We start from the raw sequence: 24543 nt of genomic DNA on the forward strand, positions 1-24543 counted from the left end.
AACCAACAAAAAGCAAAACAGTATGCAAAGTCAGAGAGTGCAAAGAAAATAGAATGCACAAGATTACAGAGCAATGTTTGCTGTTAAGGCATTTGCATGTGATTGACCACTTTTATTCCACTGTGAGGGTCGGATTTTTTCTAGCAGCGTTGCCTTGCTGCCTGCAGGAGTCAGATTGTGTACAAGCGTCGATGAGTCATTATTCAAGAGTGAAGAAAAGGCCTCACATATCCAGGGACTGAAATAGACTAAATGCTCTGTGTCTGCCTCTCACACTGAACACTGAGTGGGAGGACACAGCAGACACACAGAGGTGCTCTCAGCTCCCCCACATTCATCCAACATCTTATCTCCATTTTCAGCTTTTATACTCATACGATTAGGCCTGTGAATGAGTGATGGAAATTCCTGTTAGTTGGCTAGAGTGTGTGTGTGTGTGTGTGTGTGTGTGTGTGTGTGTTCATGTCTCTGGTAAGCTGCATGTACTACATGCACAGATTTAACTTTGTATTTTCTTTCTTTATCCTCTCCGGCCACAAGAGGGCAGGCAGGTACAACTAACCAAGAGAGAAGAGGGTATCGTGTTACTTCATATGCAATATAAAGTGCATGTGCTTGTTTTTTACATTAATAAATTTACATTTTGGGATAATTGAAAAACAATTACACCACTTTTACACTAGAAATGACCTCTACCACTCCCTGTCTCTCAAATCATGCAGACAAATGATAAAACTTCATCCATTTATTGTACAAGCAAAACAGTAAACAATAAATAAGGTGGTTAAAAACAAAGTATGTTTTTGATGTTTAAAAACCCGGTCTTATAAAAATGGCAACAAAGCTATTTTATATTATTATTGATACTAGTAATTATCATTATTAAATGATGATAATGCACTTTAAATGCATTAGTAAGTTTAGCTATTGCTACATAGCCAACGTTAGCATTAACCGCTGTTTATGTACCAGTCTAGAAGAAATGTTACAAATTCAGCATCAAACTTCATTTATTTACTCGCCTTTACTTTACTGTCTCCAGAAGTGGAAAGCAACACATTTGTTTTGTGTTAAAAAAAATAGTTGGTGAGTTGGTTAACATACACTCTTACAACATCCAAGCAACTGGTTCATTGCCACATTATTAGCAATGGTCTTGTGTTGATGGCAATGCACATTAAAATCATTCTTCATATGTGAACTGATATATCAACACCTTGTTCATGTAACTCGTAGCATTTCTGTCATTTCATCACTTGCTTCAAGGAAATGTTGCTAGAGTAGACAGCTCACTATTTTTTTCTCTGCTGAATTGGCTGTACAACAACATGCAACAGATGCATCAAGATGATATTACTGACAAGTAGACAGAAATATCCCTCCGGCTTTGTTCGGCTTGCCTCAGTCATAGAGAAGCAGACTTCTCTCACTTTAACCACCAGGAGCTCAAACAAAAGCTGCCTTTTGTCTTTTAATTTGTCAATCATCTAAAAATACAGTTGACATCACAGGTATGGCACTCATAGATGATTCTGGCCGCCTAGCTGTTATCTCCTTTGATACGGCTAGTGTGTTCATTTTATTTTTGTGTGTGTTTGTGTCTGTGTCTGTTCCTCCGGCTGCTTTGGCTGTGTCTATGCACATGTGCACTTAGTTTGATATATCTATGGAAATAGTGTCATTACTCTGAATCACTTGTTGGCCCAAGGCAAAAACTCTTCAGCAAACAAACTCGGATATCCTCTGCGGTCCCGCGTGACCTGCATTGCATTGCACTTACATGGAGATGTTTTTAGGCCAGATTCTCTCCACAGCTCGACTAAATATATTGAAAGAGATTTGCTAACAAAAGAAAGTGTCCCGTCAGCCTGCGGGAGACAAGGTTGATCCAGACATGTATCTCAAGGCAGCCTGTAGTGAGATCCCTGTGTCCAGGCAGAGAGGGGGGCCGAGGCTGGATCGTTGCCCCAGTATCCAGCAGAGGCAGGGGGCAGGAACCAGGGTGTACCCCCCAAGCCCCACCAGCTGCCTTCCAGGAAGCTTCGAAGCCTGCAGACCCAGGGAGAAGCAGAGTTTGGAGGAGCTTCTTCAAGTACGCAGCCACTTTTTTCAGGCATCAACCCAGCCAAGCGCAAACATGGTCTACAGGTAGGATGTTATGTTCTGAGGAAGTGTGCATACATTTAAAAGTCCAAATAGATCTAGTTCATTTAGATAAATGCTGTACATTTAGTGTTAGAGAGCTTGAGGAACAACACACATATTTGAAATTACTTACATTTTGCATCATTTTGGGTTATCATGTTGATTCTGCATGATAAACTGCAACCTTTATTTGATATCCCCAATTAATTTGAATTTAGTCAAAGCCCAATCAGGGTAAACAGCAGACTGTTTGTCAATTCGCTCAAATTTGTATCATTTATAAACCACTGGAAGTCAGGATTAAAGTTTAACTCTGCTCAGAAAGGTCCCTGGTCCTGTTAAATACCTAAAGCTTTCATCATCTTCTGATATGACAGTGTGTGTCTTAGCACAGCAAGACCCAGCACTAATTCCCCTCTGTAATTAGACTTGACGTTTAAGGCACACGAGGCCACCATCAGACATACAGCAATGTCCTCAGTGGCTTCAGCAGGTTTCAGTGCTGTGAAAAGACATGAGGACTGGAGTGAGTAATGAAGCAAAGGCCCAATGATTGAGTCCAATTATTTTTTTCCTCTTTCTGGTCTCACAGAATTTTATATGTGACACCAAATCTCTCTAATATTTCATATTTATTGTGTGTGTGTGTGTGTGTGTGTGTGTGTGTGTGTGTGTGTGTGTGTGGCACTTAGACCACAACTGTATATTTGGATTATACCTTGGCTGTAGTTCAAGAGCAAGAAATTAATTTTTAATGACCTAATAGTGATAACTTGTCTAAAAAATATATTGACATTTATGAAAATACAATGGTTTGCTTTTTTGCAGAGAGTTAGATGAGCCTGTATGCTAAGAATCCAGTGATTAGCAAGGAGATCGTTAGATTAATTTAGCATAAAGACTAGAAGCAGGGGAAATCCAAGTTAAGCAGCACCCCTACCAAAGTGTTAAAACCACAAATTGTGGTTTTACAGGGGTTAATTACCTGCTGGGCACTGTGACTCTTGCTGTTTTGATATTTTTGTTTAGATTAAACAAATGAGCTGTAATTTGTTAATTAGTGAGTTTGAGCTGCTGGTTATCTTCAGGCAGAGCCAGACTATCTGTTCCCCCCTATTCCTGGTCTTTGAGTTAAGTTAAATTAGCTGGCTGCTAGCAATCGCTTCATATTTAGCATCCTTTTTATCATCTCACTCCCAGCAAAAAGTCAAATTGTGTGTAATCCAAACCATCAAGCTTTTCTTCACCGTACTTTATGTGTTCGACAATTTGTAACTTCCTTCTCATTTTTACATTTTTGTTTGTGTATACCTTAAACCAACAAGATACAAAGTGTTAATTATTGCGCTAGAGAGATGCTGGTAGGTGGATTTTGTTACTTTTGGACAGTCAGGCTAACTATTTCCTCCTGTTTCCAGTCTTTACGCTAAGCTAAGTTAAGTTTAGTTAAGCTAACTGACTACTGGCTAGGATAGGCTAGGGTAACCCTGTCCTATACTCTAGCAACCTAACTGATGATAACAAATGTAGCTAAAATTGTAGGTAATTGTTGTAATTACCTAGATGTAACATTGAAGTGTTTAATTGTAAACACATAAATGTAATTCTTTCCCCACATCATTTGGGAGAGACAAATTTTGTTTCAATAAAACTCCAAGGTGAACTTATAAGCCTTTTCTCTCGAGGTTGAAAATCTGCAGGCACATAAACATTTTGTCAATACTGAATCTATGAACCACTGAGTGTTTCACCATTACAAATAAATGGCTCTGCATCCACTTCAATTTCTACGCTATGAGGCCAAAAGCCTGCTGGGCTGACACATAAGGTCACTAGGCATCTGAAGGGACTGTCACAATAAAGATGTCAACATCCATCAGTGTCACCAATATGCAGTGCATTTAAACTGAGATGAGGTTATGGCAGAAGCTGGCCTGATAATGATGCTGATGTTGATGATGATAATGGGAGTAATAATTATAGGGTGATGATGATGATGATGATGATGATGATGATGATGATGATGATGATGTAATAATGTAAGCAAATGACAAAATTGGTGGTTTTGGTGCTGATGCTGATAATAATGATGATGACCTTGCATTTTCATTCAAACCCTCATATAGTCAGATACAGATACAGCTTCTTCATCAGTATTTCATACATGTTTGCTGGCCCAGAGTGAAATTTGTAGTGCTTAATAACCGTGACCATCATGTCTACACGGAGTCAGAACCACCGTATTAGGGCAGATTAAGCAACCAATTCTTCCTCTATGGTGTAGGACGTGCAGTGCATCACAATGACTTGCACTCCCGGTCTAATCTGCAGCATAAGGGAAAGACTACAGACTTGGGAGTGAGATAGAGCCCTGTGTTAAATGGTGATTTAGAAAGAGAGGAGATAACAGACTGACAGAGGATGTGAGGAAAAAGAGGACTTTAGGGGAAAACACATTGAGAAAGAAGTAATCGAGCAGGGAGAGAATGGGACTGCTGCAGCAGTGACGTCACAGACAGCTTGGAAAGGTTTCCCCCCTCATTATCTCTCATTTTCTCTACAGAAGGTTAGTGCTGATAAGGAAAACTATCTATTAGATGTTGAATAGCCTTTTGAACATAACAGTAAAATGTGAAACAGAAATCTTTTAGTCAAGCAGGCGACTGTTTACAGGACTGTAATTATGTGACATGGAATCTAATGTTCCTGAAGGCTTTATTTAGATAGCAGTGGCTATTATGAGAAAGGAAAATTGCTGTTCTCTGTATAAATAGATTCAGTATTTTGGTGATACACAGGCAGTGCTACAAAGCTATGCTCGTATATATTCCAAACTGTGGGAAATTGAGGGTTAGGTTACTGTAGAGGGATTTGTCAGTCTCCTCTGTGCAGCGTCATGGTCGCTCATCTATTTCAGCAAACTCACCATATAGAGGTTTGTGTCTTAGCAACGAAGTTTCAGAACTCTATTATAGGTTCTTACTGGAGCAATTAAAGGCGGAGTAGTTTGCCTCAGAGTAACGGTGATTTTGCCTGTTGGGGATTCCAGCCGAGAACGTAACAGTTCTAGTTTGACACTTTTGACTGACACACTTTTAAATGGGATCAACAGGGAGTATTGTATCCTTGGAGGTGCTGGAAACATTAGAGGGGTGTTTGCTCTGCAGAACGGCGCAGCAACAACATGATGAAGCCAAAAACACATTTTACCGGGAGGCAAAGAGGCAACTGATTTTACACATCAAGATCACTACTATTTAATGTGTTCTGAGCCTTCGAAGTGAGTTTTCCAAAAATTTGCAAAAATGACCGTGATGATGTCATCATGGTCATTCTTGATTTTTGAGTCTTGAAAACCTCAATAGAAAGCCTGTGTTAATAACTGTGGGCAGGAGTTTGAATGATGGAGTAGACATTTAAACAGGGACGGTTTAACAAATTAAGCTATGGAGTTGCATTATGGGTATTGCAGGAGCCAGCATTTTTGGATCTTGACCCGAATTGCAAATTAAAAGCCAAGCCTCTGCTGCTTTGATTTTGACCATTTTTAATACAACTCTTGTCAATCCCCCAATGACAGTTCAACACTAAATCACTGCTAAATAATATTTGTCTTCTAAGCTTCTTCCAATAATTATGATAGCTTCAAAAGACAAAATATATATCACAACTTGTTGTCAGATTTAACAAGTGTTTGCATCAACAGCTGAGGTAGTACCTTGTATACAATCTGACGAACAATCCTCAGCAACTCCACCTCCCAAATGCTCCTGTTGACCCAGAGGCCAACATCGTCATCCAAAAAGACCGGGCCCTGCCAAACTTACTTTTACCAGCGTCTCCTGTTATCAACGGCAATCACAAGGATATAAATAAAACTGTGCTGGCCTCAAGGCTTGGTGATGTTCAATGAACCATGAAATCCGGCATTGTCACATTGCTGCTCAGTGGGGGAGGAAAGTAAGATGCTGCGCTGCCTGAATGCTGGTTAATGCTTTATTTCATTGTGCCACTTCAAATGATCTGTTACTTAACATCTGCTCTGAGATGTCAGAGTCAGAGTACATATCTCTGGGGTCTTTTTTAAGCCTGAAATGAACTATAGCCTGTAGATTTTCACAGTGCATAACAGAAAGTGCTTCGAAATGATGTTATGGGTCATGGATTGGAGGTGAGCAGTTAATAGATGATCACAAAGGTTAAAGCAATATAAAGAGGGCATGCACTGTAATGGTAGACAACAAAAAGAGGGCGTAGCAAGTAAAGTCGCCTCATAAGTCGTTAAGCGTGCCTGTGACATTCACATGTAGGTTACTATGATCGAACACAATATGCCACCTTAACGTCCTGCCTGAGGTGGATTTCTTTAAGTAAATGAACACACACACACACACACACACACACACAACACACACACACACACACACACACACACACACACACTCAACTCACATCAACTCAGCTGCCTTGATTTCCATTCACAATACACCTCTCTCTCTCTTCCCCCCTCTCTCTCTCTCTCTCTCTCTCTGAGTGTGTGGCGCCATAGTGAAAAACACTGCAGTTCTTTCAGCCAGTCAGTCAGAGCCAGAAGCTCATACACACAGTCTCTCTCCCCTCATTCGGCGTCTGGCTCGCTCTCTCTACGCTCCACACGCGCTGCTCATCGCCTCCTCACAGCATCTGTCCTCTTCTCTCTGAAATGAGGTACCATGCATCCTCCTTTCTCCTCCTCCTTTCTGCTTGTCCATTACCATTCCAGGGTCCCTTTATCAAACAGAGCATTCTTTTTGCAAAGCTGGGAACCATAAAAGCTGCGTTACTTCCTTGAGGACTTTGGAGACGGGACAAGGCTGTTCACCGGGTCTGTGGACAGCTGCTGGAAACGCTGCTGCTGCTTCTTCTTTTGGGATGCGGATCTTTGCGGGACCTCTGCTTGCTGTGTGAAACCTCTTGATTCCTCTAAAAGTTGCAGGAAGACACACATCAATCAAGAATCTCATCCTGTCTCATCCTTGTTTCTCAGAGAGCGCTGACATCTCACTGTGTGTAAGAACACCTGCATCCATAAAGATTTGGTTTGTGTGTGTTTGTGTGTGTGTTTTAAGTGGATGCAAATGCAGCTGAAGATTTGCGAGTGAGCATTATATTTGCTTTACTGTGAAAGCATGACCTTATTTTAAAGATGTGTGACAGGAGTGACAGGGTGTCTGTGAATATGTGTGTGTGTGTGTGTGTGTGTGTGTGTGTGTGTGTGTGGCATTGAGAGCACAGTGTGGTGGTGCACTCTCCTCACTCCAGGTGTTGGACTAAAGGGCTTAGCCGCGGTTTGAGGGCGAGAATGATTCCCCAGACACAAACAGCTCTTGGCAGTCTGACAAACCGTCCTCTAAAGAGAAACGCATGAAAAGAGGCGTTAGAGGTTGACTTTGTAAACAGAATTAAACTAATCAGAAATAAAAAAAAGAGACAGAATTTGAGTTGAAAAAGTGGTAAATATATACGATAAAGAATGGGAGACAAAACAGGACAGAAAGAGAAAGAGATAAATGAGATAGAAGAAGAACTAGGGCAGAATTTCTCTCGTTCTTCATGTTGCCACGTCGGAGCAGCTAAGGGGTGTGTGAGCAAAAGGCATTAAACTGGAGAAAACAGCCTGGAACACAAAGAGGGTTTTATAGGTTTTTCTCAAGTGAGTCTTCTTTCTGTTTTAGTAGAACATCTCTCCTCTTCTAGTCACACTTTTCTCTCTCCTCTAAGCCTCTGCGACACACACAACTGCATTCCCTCTTCTCACTGGGCGACTCTTTAAGCGACTCATTCAGTTCCTGTTCTCCTCCATCCTTCTCCCTCCATCTCCATCCTCTCTCATATTTTCAGGTGGTGTCAGATCAGCTCAGGATCCTCAACCAACTCTTCACACACTGACCAGGACTGCACCACTGCTGCTATGTCCAATCTTGACGTAACCTCAGCTTGAGATTCTTCTTCCTAAAGAAACTGAACAATCTCACGCTGTCCCATCATTACTGCCTGTGATTTCCATATGAGATTCAGCAGCACCAGGGAGAGCTGGCCTGGACCACTGACTTTCAACTTCACATAGAAACAACACGGGCAAAACTAAACAAGTTTAAGGGACAGAAAAAAAAAGACTGTTAAGTACATTAAGGACACGAAGAAACACTTGTTTGTCTTGGAGCAGCTCTAGTGGCCTTTTCCAACAGCCATGCAGGTGTCCTTTGCATGTACGGACCATGGGCTGAAGGCCCCGCGTAATGGCGAGCACAGCAAGCAGAACGCCACCAGCCCCAACACAGCCAGCCAGGCCCGCGCCCGCTTCCGCACCGTGGCCCTGATCGCTCGCAGCCTGGGCTCCTTCACCCACCGCTACCACCACAACCTCAAGGAGTCCACCGCCAAGCTCACGGGCATGAAATACCGGTATGTAGACCAACATGATGATGGAGACTGTGTGAGAGAATAGAGTGAGGAAGATAGAGAAAGTGTGTTTAGTTTAGTGTTCCCTCTTCTGCCCAGTGTAAGCTGTGAAAACCTGCCACAGAAAATGAATGAATGAATATGAATGACAGCACAATAAATGAGAAAAGAGCCCTGATGGAGACAATGAAGATATATGAGCAGTGCAGGGGATGAGTGGAATGCTGTGTGAGTGTTTTCTTGTGTATGTGCTGAAGGAAACAAAGACAATTTTCCAAGATGTAGATTTAAATTAATATAACTTAATATAATTGTTCCAAATGAAAAGTGTCTGTTGAGAATGAAGATCTGGGACAGCTGATGTTGTTTGGAGGAATCAGAGTTTCAGATGCGAATTTAATTGCTTAAAAGTGCAATTTGAAGAAAGATATTCTGGAGTAGTAATGAAATATAAAAACACAGAAAAGATCATTCTCTTCAAGCACACAGAAGAGTTCTATTGAACATTTTTCTTTAAATGGATAATATTGGTTTAAAACATAGAGTGGTTTCAACCTTATAGAGTCTTCCTCATGGCCAGAATATTACACCTGACTGATTACACCTGCTACTCCATGTAGACAATGCCCTTAAAAGAAACATTATTTCATCACATAATGAAGTGACCAACAAAGACACAGAACACACCTGTCACAAAGATGTTTCTGTACTCACCTCATGAAAAAAAGATAATAAAATGAACCATAATAAACATAAAAATAACACAATTCGATGCAATCAATCTGTAGGCTACAAATATGATAAAAAAATTCATTTGAGATTCTGACAATGAAGAGGACCAAAAAAGAACTGAAAAAAATCTGTCTATAAATGACAAATGTTGGTTGCATAAGTGATGCTGCAGTAAAGTGTGTACATCATAAGTTAGAGTTTGAGAAAATTAAACTACACAAGATGCAGTACAGCATTTAGTTTAATGTCTGTGCAAGTTCTCCATACTCCATATCAATCAGGATGGTCTGAAATGTAAGAAACAGGTTTTGTATAGGCTCTGGGAGATTTGTATTGACCCCAGTGTTTGTTTTTGTAATTAAAAAAAAAACGGGTTGGGATATCTGACAGTAAACTCAACAAACATGTGTTGCGGTGTCCCGCCCACAGCACCATCTGATTGGTTATACATCACAATTAATAGCCTATCACGCTGAAGGCTGCTGTGTACCCAGACGGTCACAGACTCTTGCAGCTCAGGTTAACAAGCAGAGGCATGTGTAGAAGGTAAGACAGCAGACATCACTGAAGGTGTAATAAACATCACAATCCTATACATTGAAGTTAAAACAACACCACACTCTGATGAACAAGTTCATCTGTTGATCCAAGACACACCGAGCGAGAGAGAGAGAGAAGCTAGCGCTAACTGCTAAAGTAGCTAGCTGATCTGAAAAGCATGTAAACAACAGCTGTATTAGTGAAAGTCCTGAAAGGAGCAGAAGGCTATGAGTGCCGGAGCAGAGCTAGTGTAGGTTTAAATGTACAGCAGGTAGTTGGACACTGTGATGAAGAAAACAGCAACATAAACTGTGTTCAGATAGAGCAACAATAAACTACCAGTATCAGAAACTGACTGAAGATCAGATACTACACTGACGTCAGCACGTGAACAGTCACTAACTGTTATTGAAAAGACATTTTACTACAGTAGAAGTAAAATCACTGTGTGAAAATGTTCTCTGATAAAAGTAAAAAGTAAGCGTGCTAAAATGTCTGAGTAAAAGTGTTACATTTTAAAAAGGAGAAGGAGAGGGCTAAAACATCTTATGTGGTGATAATAATAATATGTGACAAAACTAGCTGTTTAATTAAAGAGCATCTTTAGGCTGCCAGGTGTGTCAGTTTACAGATGAGAACCGCATTGAAATCAACCAATTAATTCCAGTCAGGCAATTTGCAGTCCGTGCATACAACTGATAATTACTAATATACACTCAGTTGTCAATTCTTTTAGAAACATGTAGCTAAAATTGATGTAGTCTAATACAACAGTCCTGTAGTAAATGTACAGTTGAGCACCGGCACTTTTTTTTTTTCCACTTCAAGCTCTGATAATAAGCACAATTTCATCATTACTGTTTGGAGCAAATATAGATATAATAATCATATAAATTAAACTCAGTTAAAGAATCAATCACACTTTATTTGAATATTTTCATACAGGTTAGTACAGTACAGAATTTTGGGTTAGGATTGGACAGTGCAAATATAAACAACAATAAAAATAAATAATAAAAGAATTTGAAACAAATGCACATAAGAAATATAAATATAAAAGTAAAACAATATTACCAATGAAATAAATGACCAACATTATAGGAAAGTGCATGCCACATAATCATATAAATCACCCGATACATTCTGTGCACCGACATTACAACCCCTCACTGTATCAATGCTGCGATTGCTCTTTACGATCTTATGAGCTCATTTAGTTACACCAGCATCAATTAAAGACTGCGACCGTTCCGCGTGCAGCTCTCAATAACTGGCCACGACCATGTATTACAGTGTAGAGAGTGTGACAGTATAGCCGAGCATTGCCGTGCAGCAGATCTCTCCATGTGTGTCTGTGTGGGAGTTGTAACAAGGCTGGGCCAAGTAAACAATGCTCTCTTATCTCAGTGAGTGGGCTCTTAACCCAGACCGCAGGAGCAAAATAGTAGCTTTCACCTCACACTGTTAACTCACTGGAGAGGGTGACATCACCGCTTACAGTGTCGGGATCAAGAGAGACACAGAGAGAGAGAGGCTGAGAGAAAGAGGGGATTGGGTGGGAATGGATGGAGTTAGAAGGAGGAAATGAAAAAAGAGAGAAAGAACAAAAAGGGAAAGGCTCAGAGATTTGAATGAAAGAGAAAACTGGGCCACTCAGGTCAGTGCACAGAAAAGAGGTAATTAGCAGAATCTGGGCAGATTGGATGCGGAGCAGCTAAATGTGATAAGTGTCCTCTGGTCACACAATCTCATCTCGTTTCCATAACAACATTGAAATGGCCAACTACAATCTGTTCCCAACGCCATACAAGCCTGATGACTCCATTGTGCTAACTTGTTGAGCTTTTACAAATATTTTTTTTTTTCATTGAGCGAGAAAATTGATTTTGAATTTCTGTTGCTTTTTACGACTCTTCAGCTGATTTAGAAAAAAAAAAAAGTTACAGACACAACAAGCGAAGAAGCCACGTTGCGTGTTTCACTGTTGCTTCCACTTTTGTCAGACAGAAATTGTTAGAAAAATTCTGAAGTACTGAGGCGAAGTGCGCGGCTTCTTAAATGTGTGTGTGTGTGTGTTGTTTATTTTGGTTTTGCAACACGAGGATTTGCTCATTCTTGTCGCTTCTTTTAAAAACAGGTTGAGGATGTTAGCAGTAAAGCTTCCTCCAAATCCCTCAGCAAATCCCCTACTTTCACCGCAGAGAAGCAAATATTGGAAATCTCGTCTGTCACATCCCCTCTCTGCTCTCTGTTTGTCTGACATTTTCTGTTTATCTCTTTTTCTCCTACTGTATCTCTCTCTCTCTCTCTCTCTCTTGCTCTGTCTCCAAACCTCTGACTCAAAGCCGTTGCGTTAAAGTGGCTGTGTGTTTTCCTTTGAGCGCTGTCTGACAGGGAACTTCTTTCTCTTGATGTGAAGACCACAAGGAAATCTGCGTTTTCTCTGTAAGATAGCAAATTAAATCACTTTTTTCCCACTCAAAGACAAGAGTGTGTTGCATTGTGAGGGAATGCACTGGCACATTGCATTACATACATGAGTGCAAGTGTGCACTTTTGATGTGTGAGGCTCCACACTGGGAACATCAGAAGGCATAGCAAGTTGAAGCAGAAGACTGTGGTGCTCAGGGCGAGCGAGCATAAACTAATAATACCACCAACCGCAGCGTTTTAGTTGTCATGACGACCCAAATACAGAGTATTTCTAATTGCGGTGCCCCCTAGTTGCAACCTTCCAAAAGCTGTTTGACCTCTTCTTGCTCTTAAAATAATATACACACCCACAAACAGCACACACACACATGCACGCACACAAACACAGGCCAAAATATGTGATGTAACTAACCATGCCGTTGTTGCTGGCTTCACAAGTTGTGCAGATTATTTCTGGATCCTGGTAGGGAGCCTGGACTGAACTTCATAACGGTCATTAGGCAGCAGAAGGCCTTTTGACAGTCCAGGAGGTCTGGGGAAGATTCCGCTTGGTTGGTTCAGTGCTGCGCTGCAGATGGGCATGCAAAAATTCCCTTCTGTTGGTTCCTGTGGATGCAGGCTTATCAGTGCCCAGCAGAGAAAGCGGCACCCTCTGTTGTGTATACATCTGTGTGTCTGCAGTGTGAGTAATGTATGAAGCAAGCATATAAAATGATATTTGTGGTTCTGTACCGGTCATTTCAAGGTGTTCCACACTGTGTTTTCTTGCACAGTCGCACACATTTGAACTGACTCAAAGTTTTGGAAGAAACTATAAGAGTTTGTGTGACTCAGCCCCAAAGCCAATGGTATTTGTGCATTCATAGATGACTGCTGTGCCTCTAGCTTGATCCATCTAATTAAAAACCTTTTCCCTCTTTTGAGTCCCTCTATTAAATAAACCAGATGGCTATCAAAGCTTAAAGCAGAAAATACTGGTGTAAGTCAGTTTTGCTAAACGCTATCATTTCTCCTGAGTCTCCTAAATCATTATTGGCAAAGGATGGACTTTTTCTGCTCAGATCTGCTCAGATAAATCTGAAGCTTAAAATTACTGATGACTTGCTTTACATTATTGTCATAAAATGGGAAAGTACTTTCTTGTTACTGTAAGTTTTTCAGCTCGGTCAAGGACACCTGCATTATGATAGTTTGGCGTGGAATACACTGCAGATTCATTTTACATATCAAGCAACAAGTCAGCAAGAAAAACTGCATTTTTCTTTGTGCTGTAAATCATTCAGTAGATTTAGACAAGGTGTAGGGACGCTTGTGATTGAGGATTACGCAGAAACCTGCAGCTATAGTGAGAACTGATGCAACCTTTTCCTCTGTCTGCTTAGCCACAAAAAGATAACAGATGTTATGCTGCTGCAGCACCCTTCAGGATAGATGTGGTGTGTGTTTATATTTGTGTTTTGTGGTGAACTGTCAGTATGTTTGTGCATCAGCAGGTGTGTTTGCATGACTTCATGCAAATCTTGTCACTCACAGAGTCCATCACCCTGCTTTGGACTTGCTGTTTTTTCCCAGTTTTTCATGGCACTTCAAAAGTCTTCATCACTCTTCGGTAAAACTGATGTATTTTATGTTCCCACATCATTTATTCCAGTCCTTGTCTCAGCCGTTCTGCTGTGATGTGTAAGTCTAATAATAAGAGCCAGGGTGTTACGCAGCAGGAGCACTGTAGCATGGAGCTCCACTCTGCCTAAAGACTAAACAGGCCCCCAAGGATAAGAACTGCCCAATCTCTCAGTTTAACAACCAGGATGTTTGCACAGCATCTGCATTTTAATTAAAGGTCACAACTAAAATGGTTTTGAGTAAGCATAATGGCTTTATAATAGTGTTGCCTTGCAGATCCAAATTTGGCTTTTTCTTGGAAGTGATGAAACAGAAAAAAAAACAACCCACTGCTGCATGTGATAATAGTGATAATATAATATCGGCAATAGTGACAGTGATGAAATAAAATTAGGTTTGTTGTTTTTGCTGAAGAAGGCACAACATCAAATAATCAGATACACCTAAACCGAGACCTCTATTAGTGCCATCTTTACCACCTTCCTTTAATCTTCCTGTGAGTTTGTCAGAAGTCACTGAAAACACAAATTTACTGAGGAAAGTCTGTTTTGGTTCTGCGTCAGAAATGAGGGCTTTGTGAGGAGATTTATGTCTAGTATTGTAATTGCACCACTGGAGTTTATTTTATTATTTGCTTTGGCATATTATTTCGTTTTGTTTGTATAAATTCTAGGAAGCAATTATGTAGTTGGATTTCCTCCAGACTGATTTCTGAAACACTTGCAAGTTGCAGATAAAAATCAGCCTGACTTCTTTATCTCAACTCCTTCCAGTGGACTTAAACTACACCTAAAGAGATACTGTGACACACTTTCTCTCAGTACTGTGTGAAGGTTTTCTAGTTATCAAGATAGGATTTTTTTTTTCCCACATAGCCGAACCCTCTATGAAATCCACAACATATGAGAATCAACCACTTCAGATCTGCCCACATGTTTCTCAATACAGGATCAACCCACAGGCCACTAGCTTCAATCCTGTGTCTCTGCCTAAAATACAGTTCTGTGTGAGATGCTCTACCCCTCAGTCACTTGGGTTTTCTCATACGATGTCTAAATTTCAGATGTCCAAGCATTTTGAATAGCCTACCATAACACCGTGAAATAACAGTGTGTACATGCAAAAGAGTGTTGTGTGTGTGTGGGCCTGTGTACAGTGCATAGAAATGAAAAAAATGTTGTCATCTTCATCCCTGTGGAAAAACAAAACAGATAGTCATGTCCAAACTCTGGGTCATAATTGCACACATACACACACACACACACACACACACACACACCATACAAACATGCGCATTGGGCAGGCCCCTGTAGGGAGCTGGCTGTCATTTCCTATTTCCCATTCTGTGTCATATAGAATGCTTTATCTTTAGAGGGCGTTTGATCTGCTGAGTCTTGGGGGTTGGACTTGCAACTCTGCAAGACTCAGTGTGTTGGTAGCGTCTCTTGGTCTCAGCCTCTCTTTCTCTCTTTATAGCCCTCCATGCCCTTCTCTTCTCCGTCCATAAGGCCTATAGGCTTCATCATCTTTTTGTCCCGCAGCAACTCAGCTGCAGTTCTTATTTAATCTATTCATCTTCCCCTCAAAGTGCTTGATTTCGCTTCCCTACTTTCTTCCCACCCACACAGGCACCGTCTTTGATATATTTAGAATGTGACCCGCCTTTCTCCCCTGCACTGAATTATTTTGATAACAACATTATGGTTGCCATCAGGCAAGCGGTGGAAACCGTGGAGGTGGGTGTTGTCTAATCCTTACGCCCATCAAGGTTGCCTTGTGTGGGTTTGCTTAGTCTACAATAATCCCCAGTGAGTGAGAAGTTTTATCTGTTTACTCACAACCTTGACAAAAGTGTTAGCTGACAAATATTGATTTAAACCATCCAACATCAGGAAATAAATCATAAGAAATGCCCTGGTGTGACTTGAGGGAAATTGCTTTGCAGGAAAAAGGAGAATAGAAAACATCCTCCCACGATGAGAGGTCATTCCTCCTAAGATTTAAGCACAATATATCAGCCAGATGTTCATTTGATATTTTTCTTTTCAGCCAGCAATCCACTAAGAATAGAAAGGGCTACATACAGTAGCAGCTCCCAGGATGTTCATAAGTGGTGACAGGTTTGTGTGAGGGGGCGTCTTCAAATGACTCATTTGTCATTTTACTTCAAGGCTTCTTTTGGGCACCATCCAAGCATGAGGGACGGAGCCACATTCACTGGATTGCAAAGTTGTTTATGTGCAAGTTTGTATAGACACGTTGTCCTTTCCTTAGTGCTTATTTTACCATTTAGAAGATAATATAAAATACTTGTACCTCTGTATCCTGGCAGCCCTGTTTTTTCCTCTCTGTCTCCCACATACACAAACGCAAACATTTTCTCTTAAACATAAAGTTGTTGCAAATGACATGCTGTAATCCCCTTGAATCATTAGCTTCTTGAGAAATGTGCCTCTGCTGGCACTTGCATCCGAGACCTGGACAGATCTATTAATGCACCATCGCAGGCTTTGTGTGTGTGTGTGAGTGTGTGGTTAATAATCAGGTATGGCTGCTGCTGCTTCTTGTCTCCCCAGAAAACACAGGGGGACAAGAAAACAGAAGCGAGGCGGCTTCTCTGGCTGCTGAACGTCAGCTTTGTTAATGCCCTATTATTAAGACAGCATTGAAAGCGGCACACAAACACTGCAAATTTATCTTGTGGAGGATCTCCAAAAACAAAGTTAGTATTTTTCAAAGGACAGCCAGTTTTATTTGGAAATGGAGCGAGCCTGCAAACTTGTTTATTGTAGGGAGAGTGTGCTTGAATGAGCTGCTATAAATATGGAACCCCCTGTTTCAATAAAGACCTGAAGAAAACGTATGTACAACTTACAACTCTGTTCAGAGTAAATGCAGCGGTGAACATTCCTCAGCATCAATGCGGTTTTGTCCTCGGAACCAACCCCCCCGCTGACTGAGCACACACAGATTCAGTCAGTATAACACTTCTAACCTACAGTGCAGCCCTTCCCCCAACACTTTCATGGATCAGAGCTCCCACTCTATAATACATCAGAGAGATGGAGGATACAATATCCAAACTCCTCCACCATATCAGAAACAAGAACGCATCCCACGATTTGTAACTGCAGTGAGATCTGTCTCCTGGTTTTCTCCTGTCATGTTATTATCAGTGCCTTGGTTACGCAATACACCAAAGAATCCATACATTTATCCAACCATTCAAAGTGCTTATAAGTCAACACTTTCATTATACTATATGTTTTCCGTTTTTATCTTGGCAGCTCGGTTGAACCACTGACTCGATGACTGATGCCCCTCCTTGTTGGACTCCTAATTGAATTTGCTGAAGGCACGGTCAGACAGCATGGGCTCGGATTAGTCTGCTTTCATCTCGATGGGCGCAGGCCATTAGTTGTCACGAGAAAACAACTACTGGCATTTTTTATGACCTCGTTTGTTGTAATGAGTAAATGCCTGCAAAACCGAGCAGATAGCACAGTCCTCAGACCATAATTGGAGGTGGCGTCTGTGTCAAGAAATAAGTATTCGGATATATTCTCCTCTCAAGATGAAGTGTGTTGCTCATGATAGTGGCTTTGTGTGTGCATCTGGCCTTGATGGTTCCATCAAACAAACACATCTCAATTTTATAGTGTCAGATGACTGAGGCTGCCCTTGCAGGGCTCTTGATCCCCTTGTCCCCCAGTTTTCTTTCAGCTACATTCCACATAGACAGGTGACAAATGAAAGGAATAACCAACATAAAGTGGTGCTGGGCTACTACATACCACCAGAACAGCTTCAGTGCTCCTTGGCATTGATTCTAAAAGTCTCTGAACTCTACTCGAGGGTGGTGGAGAGCACTGTCTAACACGTCGGTCCCAAATCACCTAATGTTCTGAGATCTGTCGACTGCAGTGTCCCTTCCCTCTAAGGGGACAAGTGGACCCACACTGTGCCAGGAAAATGTCCCCCACAGCAAAACAGAGTCACCAGATCTCCTCACTGTATGGGTCAAGCATTCAGGTCTCTACTATTCTCTTGGTGTACGTCACATATGCACCCACATATGTGGAGAATATGGTGAAGGACTTTTTACCACATCTCTGTAAACCAGTGGTCACGGTTTTTGCACCACTGACCCTCAAATGTGCATTCATCTTTGTAATGAGGCATTTATGCACTGCAACCCTACTATAATATCCTTCTCTATGTTACCTTCCAGGACCTGTTCTTGACACAGTCTGATCAGCTCCTGCATTGACCTCACCTGAGTCACGAGGGGAACAGTTGTTCTTCCAGCATCACAGTCATCAAACGTGCACTGACGACCGCTGTTTCCAACCCTATAGTGTCTTGATGTCATTCCCATAGATCTAAATGCAGATGTCACTTTAGTCACTGTTTCTAATGAAACGCTATAGTTGAACAGTCTTTGTGACTGAAGCTCCTGCACTTTGATGTCCCTACGATGAACCCTCCTTCAAAGTTAATTAGATCTTTTCCTGTTGCCATCTTGACACAAAATCAGAATCAACAGGGCCTGCTCAGCATTTCCATACATGCCACAGAGCATTGCACCATGTACCAAGTGTACCATGCAGTGCACCTGTGTGGAAGCATCTGCATTGGTTGTGTGTCATCACTCATTTATTCAATTTTTTTGCTTTAATTTTTTTATCCGTCTGTGCATCTGAGGGAAGACACCTGTGGTGTCTGGAGGCAGAACAATCTGTTCTTCCTGTTGTCGTCAATGTTTAGTCATTAGACGCTTGTGCCACATGAGTTCCCCTCTCAGTTGGACTCGATATGGCACAGATTGTAAAACTAGATGTGAAGCTGAGTCGAGGGTGGCATGAACCATGTTGCCTATCTTCCACTGTGTTGATGGGAGTTGTGTGCCGTATTACATCGCAGCAGATCAGCTGGATGTAAATTGACTGACTGTTATCCAGGAGCCATGTATCAGGAGGTGTACCATTACACAGTTAATAGTTAGAGGGATACATTAAGGAAGGAGAGAAAGCCATAGCGTATGTGTGAGGAGCTATCTTGAGAAATGCTGCTATGATACAACCTCGGGGCTTGAGAGCAAGCATCGATGTCTGCATTTTGTGGGGAAGACAATAACAGTAAAAAGCCTGAGGACTGAAGCGCTCCCTGCTGCAAGAGCATGTCGAAGGCTCTGAGTATGAGAAGAGGCAATTGAGTGAGGAGCGAGGGGTGAGAAACAGAGGGCAACACTTGTCAAAAAAGTGGAGTACCAAACTTCCCACTTCTGCTGCAGTACAAACAGTAATTGGATTATTTCGGTCATGAGTAGAATATTTTTCAGTGTCTTTTGAGAGCCTCTCTTTTCCACCAGAGAAGGTGGGGTCCATATTGATGGAATAAATCAACTTTCCTCCAACGTGTAGACTCTGTATTGTGATTCATGATTGCAGGTGTGATAACAGTGACCCTCACATTCAGTGATTCTCCTCTCTATCAAACATGAGAAACTCCCATTGTTATTATTAAACACTGCACACTATTGACTTTTTTGCCTTATACTTTGCAAGCTCCATAATAGCAAAAATTGCTGCACGTTATCGCATTTGTTTCAAGTTACGATATGGTAAACAACATAGATTTTATTGGGGCAGAATAGCTTACAGGAGCATAGTAGTTGCAATCACATTTGACTTGTGACATCTCGAGCCTAAACAACACCAGTTTTAGTTAATCATATTCTGTTTTGTCTTCATAGGAACCTGGGGAAATCTGGACTGCGTGTCTCCTGTCTGGGGCTTGGTGAGTACATTTAATTAGCTTTAGAGGCAAATGTCTAATGATTTCATAAGCGTCCGACTCATCTGTGTGTCTGCATGTTTGTAGAGAGAAGGTGTAGCCAGCAAAAGAGCTGAGCAGAAGGGGATAGTCTTAAATTTTGTCAAATCATTTCACCCCATTCTCAACCTCATGCATCTTTCATACATATGGGAAGTCATGAGAGTCGACACAAAGCTGTTTGCAGTGTTAATATTTTCCCCGTAAATATTTAATCAGTAGCATGGGTTCAGCAAACAACTTGCTCAATTATCACACATATCCAATGCACACCAGAGTGTAAACACACACATTCATTTTGATAGGTCTGATTCATTTGATGAATCTCCTGTGTGTGTGTGTGTGTGTGTGTGTGTGTGTGTGTGTGTGTGTGTGTGTGTGTGTTGTGTGTGTGTGTGTGTGTGTGTGTGTGTGTGTGTGTGTGTGTGTGTGTGTGTGTGTGTACTGGCCATATCTTAACAATGTGTGTATGAACTGTGTTACATCATGTTTGTGCCAACTTAAGTGGTGCGAAGGGGGTGTGTCTTTGTAGACGAAATAATTTGACAAAGCAAAAGAATGATGCAGTGCAGCTGAGGCTCAGAGCAGACACTGAGGCACGTCTAATGACGGAAAAATCTGTGAATGAGTGAGTTAATCATCTCTGTAGTGATTTTTTTAAAACGATTTAGCCACAGCACAGTGAGCAGCAAGGAGGAATAGTAAACAGGGAGACCATTCCTCAGCTAAAATAGATTTGTTTCAAGCCTCTATATTGGCAAGTCTCAGCTGTGCAGTAGTGCCCTTGAGCAAAACATTGATTCCTTTGTGTACCAGCTTTCTGCAGAGGGGAGCAGCAAGGGAAAAGATCATTTCACTGTGACGATCAAAGGTCTCCTTATCATTTGATTCTATGTGGGTTTGTGTGTTTCAGTGTCTGAGCTGCACATTCATATTTTAAAGGAATAGTTTGGTATTTTAGGAAAAGCTTATTTTAGCAAAAGCAAAATAAGCTTTAGAGACTGAGAAGACTGTGAAAAGGGGAAAACAACTTGCCTAACTCTGTCCATAACTGCAGCTCTAACACCTGTTACATCTCAATTTACAACAGACACAGTCACTTCCTGCTCCAGTCTTTGTGCTAAGCTAGGTTAACCAGCTGCTGTCAGTAGCCGCATGCTTTACTGTAAAGACATGAGAGTGGTATTGATTTTCTCCTTACCTCTCAGTAACAAAGTGAGTGTGTGTATTTCCAAAAAAATTTGAACTCCCCCTTTAAAATTTGTGCATAGATAAAAAAAAAAAAATACTGATAGTTTAAAAGAAAATAATTATTTTATTGACCTCTGCCAGCTTAGAAAAATCGAGCTGAGCCTTCACCAGTCTGCTGCCACTTCTGGTGCAGTTAGCTGTGGATTTAACACCAGCCTCTGTAATTATTTCTTATTAGTGGGCGATGACAAGAAGCAGCATGTGACAGGATCAGGCGATTGAAGGCTGGGAGGAGAATATCTAAATTCAAAAAAAACTGTGCTCAGTCTGTGCTGTGCTTCTTTCTATACAGTCATTGCAGTCTGTGCGTGAGTGCATTCACTTATGTTCAGATATAGTCGGAGGACCTCACATGACCCAAGACTAAATCTGACCCTTGATAAAAGGGTGTTTATTGATAGCCTCAATACTGCTACTTATCAAACCTGTTTTAGATTTTGGGCGATGACAGGTGCTGTCTGTTGATCTGCACCAACCTGTTCAAGGCTGGAAGGAAAATAATAATAGTAATAGTTTACCAGAATTTTTTTTTTTTTGTATTATTTGGCAACTGACATCTTAGAAAAATCAGGCTGTGCCTACACCGATCTGTTGCTGTGGTGCAGTTGGTTACAGATTTAATAACAGCTTCTACATTATTTCTTATTAGTGGGACATGGCACACAGTATGTGACAGGATCAGGCAACACAGAGCTGGAAGGAGAATATAAAAGTTCTAACTAAAAACTGTTCAGCTTATGCTGTTTGAAAGAAGAATAGAGGTTGGATCTTCCTCTGTCTATATGCAAGAATACTGTCTGTGCATGTTTATTTATTTTGTTGTATTATTGACGGAGACGGTGCTCATTGATCAGCAGAATTTAAACTAAAGGATTAGGCTAAAAGGCAAATTTTTTTATCTGGGCAGACAACAAAGGCAAAGGCAACACAATTAGAATAAAACAGCATATCTAAAAGTCACATTCACCAATACACAAATAGCTATAATCCAAACTAAAACCATAAAGTATTAAGTTCTCTGATGCTGTTGGAACAATGCTGGCTGACTGACTGACTGAAGGCGTTTCTTCAAATGGTAATGATGCAGTCTCTACCCTTCCAGTGGAGGAGTTCATATTTATTTGAACTTTTACAGCTCTGAAATCGGTTTGGCTTTTGGTCCAAAACTTTTTAATAGTATTTTTATACAAAGTGAATTCAATGTGGATTCGATAGGTTGAGTCCGGCTCATCAGACAATATGATGAAATGACAAATGATAATGGCATATATGGTTAACATAGCTGTTTCTTTGATCATTGTGTTTCTACCTGATCTAGAATGATTCAAATTAAACCTTACTAATATTTAGGACAGATTATGAGTCAGTGCAAACACCCAGATACATGAAATCAGACACTTGTAGCTCTTGGCCTGATGTCGTTATAAGAAATAGAGGGCATGATTAATAAACAGCCTAAATAGAAATGGGCTGAGTATAGATCTCTGTGGGACACAACACTCAACCCTGACATTTGGCTGTGATGGCTGTTAGGATGGGGGTGTTTTGTCAGGTGTCCATGCCAAAATGTCAAAGTAATAATTAATACATGACTAAAATGGCTCCTGAGTGTGGTTTTACATGCAAAAGGTCTTGTGTGTTTTTTTTGTTTTTTTTGTTTGTTCCAAACTCTGACTTTGATGTTTCCTTCAACAGGCACTTGGGTAACATTTGGAGGTCAGATCTCTGATGAGGTAAGACGTTATGTCAAATCCATCTGTCAGCCATCACAGCTCATGAGCAGATGTAAGCTTTCATTATTTTAGACCTTGCAAATACATCTAGTGAGCAGTTGTGGCAGTTACGTCGCCCAATTTGTAGCCCACATGGGAGCAATGTAGTGTAACTGGATGTAAAATGGTGTGAGTTTGAATAGGCCATAGAAATCGTCCTGGTATCCCAATATCACAGCAGGCTGGTAAGTCCCTGTTGGCTCTACCAAGGCCAAGTGATCAGGTCTTATTTCTCCCTGTCACAAGTTATTAAGTGAAAGACCTCCTCCAGTGGCTTGATTCAGCCTTGAAGGAGGGGGGGGGGGCAATGAACTGGGGACAACTCATCACAGCCTGATGACCACTGGGACTAAGTGACACACACACACAGAGACACAAACAAAATCACCAAAACAAAACAGGAGCCAAGCACTGAAAGAGAAAGTCATCATGACAGAACTGGCCTTCCAATGTACGGCCATGGATGAACTGCAGGCACAAGAACTAGGTCAAAATAGTCTGGGAAATATATTAAGCAGTAAACAACTTTAATCAACAAGCAGCTGCCTGTACACATTCCTGGGGATGTGTTTCTCAGCGGCAAACAGATTTACTCTCCTTGAACTTCTTCAGGGAATTTCCCGGCTCATTCTTTTTTGAAGTGTAATTTGGGGATTATTTATTGTCGTGGATAATACCAGGCTGAAGTTCAAGAGCGGAAACTTTTCTTGCTTTTGTCAGGTGGCAGAGCAGCTGATGACTATTGCCTATGAGAGCGGGGTCAACCTGTTCGACACGGCTGAGGTCTACTCCGGGGGGAAGTGAGTGATATCTATCTGATCTGTAATCCACAGAAGCACTTTTCTTGTCTTGTCAGCTCTTTTCCCCAAAGGACCCAAGATGTTAACAAGATCTAGCCCTAGAGCAGGAATGATTTACCTGAGGAGGCCAAAAATGAAAGGTAGCTGTGACTCTAAAGTGATTAACGTAATCTTATTCATCACTGGAGGCTCCCTATTATGTTCACAGCTTAATCTACCTTTATAGGCCCGGACATTGTGGCACTGAATAATGCGGGACATGGCGTAGCTGTATGGGGATGAATATGAATTTCAAGGTTGCTGGCGTACAGTACAGGAGGCGTTTAGCCTTTATCTTGAACTCCTTCTGATTTTTAATCAGGTATTCATGCTGTAGATGTGCAGCAGATAACAGTACATGCTCTTAGAGAAATAGCAGCCTGAGATATAATCTCATCATCTCTTTGTGTATTTTTTTTCTCCTCACAGAGCAGAGATAATCCTGGGAAACATCATCAAGAAAAAATGCTGGAGGTAAAGTACAGTCTCTTGAGATTCTACATGTGCTCCAAGAATAGGTTTAAACTGTGTTTATGTGCATAAACGCTACAAAAGGATGTGGATACACAAACATTACACTCATCTGTCATTGTTGAAGATCTGATTCCAAAGCCACGGGTATTAGGATGAAGCTTTTCAGCCTCTACACTTCTTGGAAGGTTTTCCTCAAGATTTGAGAGCCTGGTTGCAGGGATTTGCTGCTCTTCAGCCAGAAAAGCTTTAGTGAGGTCAAGTACTGATGTTGAGCTGTAAAGTCTGGTTCAAAGTTGGTGTACCAATTCATCCCTAATGTCAGGGCTCTGCGCAAGCCTGTCAAGTTCTCCCACCCAGAAAACCATATCTCTCTGGATCTTTCTTTGTGCAGGGGGCCACTGACATTTTGCGACAGGAGAGGGTCTTCAGCAAACTGTTGCCTGGCTGAGACTGAATTT

The 24543-nt window shown here is 41.3% G+C and overlaps 1 protein-coding gene across 6 annotated transcripts in view; it reads left to right on the forward strand.

The window, feature by feature from the left end:
* The first annotated feature begins 1320 nt into the window (after positions 1–1320).
* The window catches only part of kcnab1b (potassium voltage-gated channel subfamily A regulatory beta subunit 1b), a 36656-nt gene continuing 13433 nt past the window's right edge, over positions 1321–24543 (forward strand). The window contains exons 1-6 of one of the 6 annotated variants that reach the window (XM_056392277.1): positions 2028–2148; positions 8026–8589; positions 19670–19713; positions 22696–22733; positions 23493–23572; positions 24041–24085. In XM_056392277.1, the coding sequence (XP_056248252.1) occupies positions 8375–8589; positions 19670–19713; positions 22696–22733; positions 23493–23572; positions 24041–24085 (422 nt within the window). In that variant the 5' untranslated portion in view covers positions 2028–2148; positions 8026–8374. Of the gene's footprint in view, positions 2149–6714; positions 7195–8025; positions 8590–9822; positions 9865–19669; positions 19714–22695; positions 22734–23492; positions 23573–24040; positions 24086–24543 lie in introns of those variants that run through there. The other 5 variants (XM_056392274.1, XM_056392275.1, XM_056392276.1 and 2 more) reach the window with 5 other exon arrangements.

This window comes from Seriola aureovittata, chromosome 12, assembly GCF_021018895.1.
Source record: "Seriola aureovittata isolate HTS-2021-v1 ecotype China chromosome 12, ASM2101889v1, whole genome shotgun sequence".
Classification (NCBI taxonomy): Eukaryota; Metazoa; Chordata; class Actinopteri; order Carangiformes; family Carangidae; genus Seriola; species Seriola aureovittata.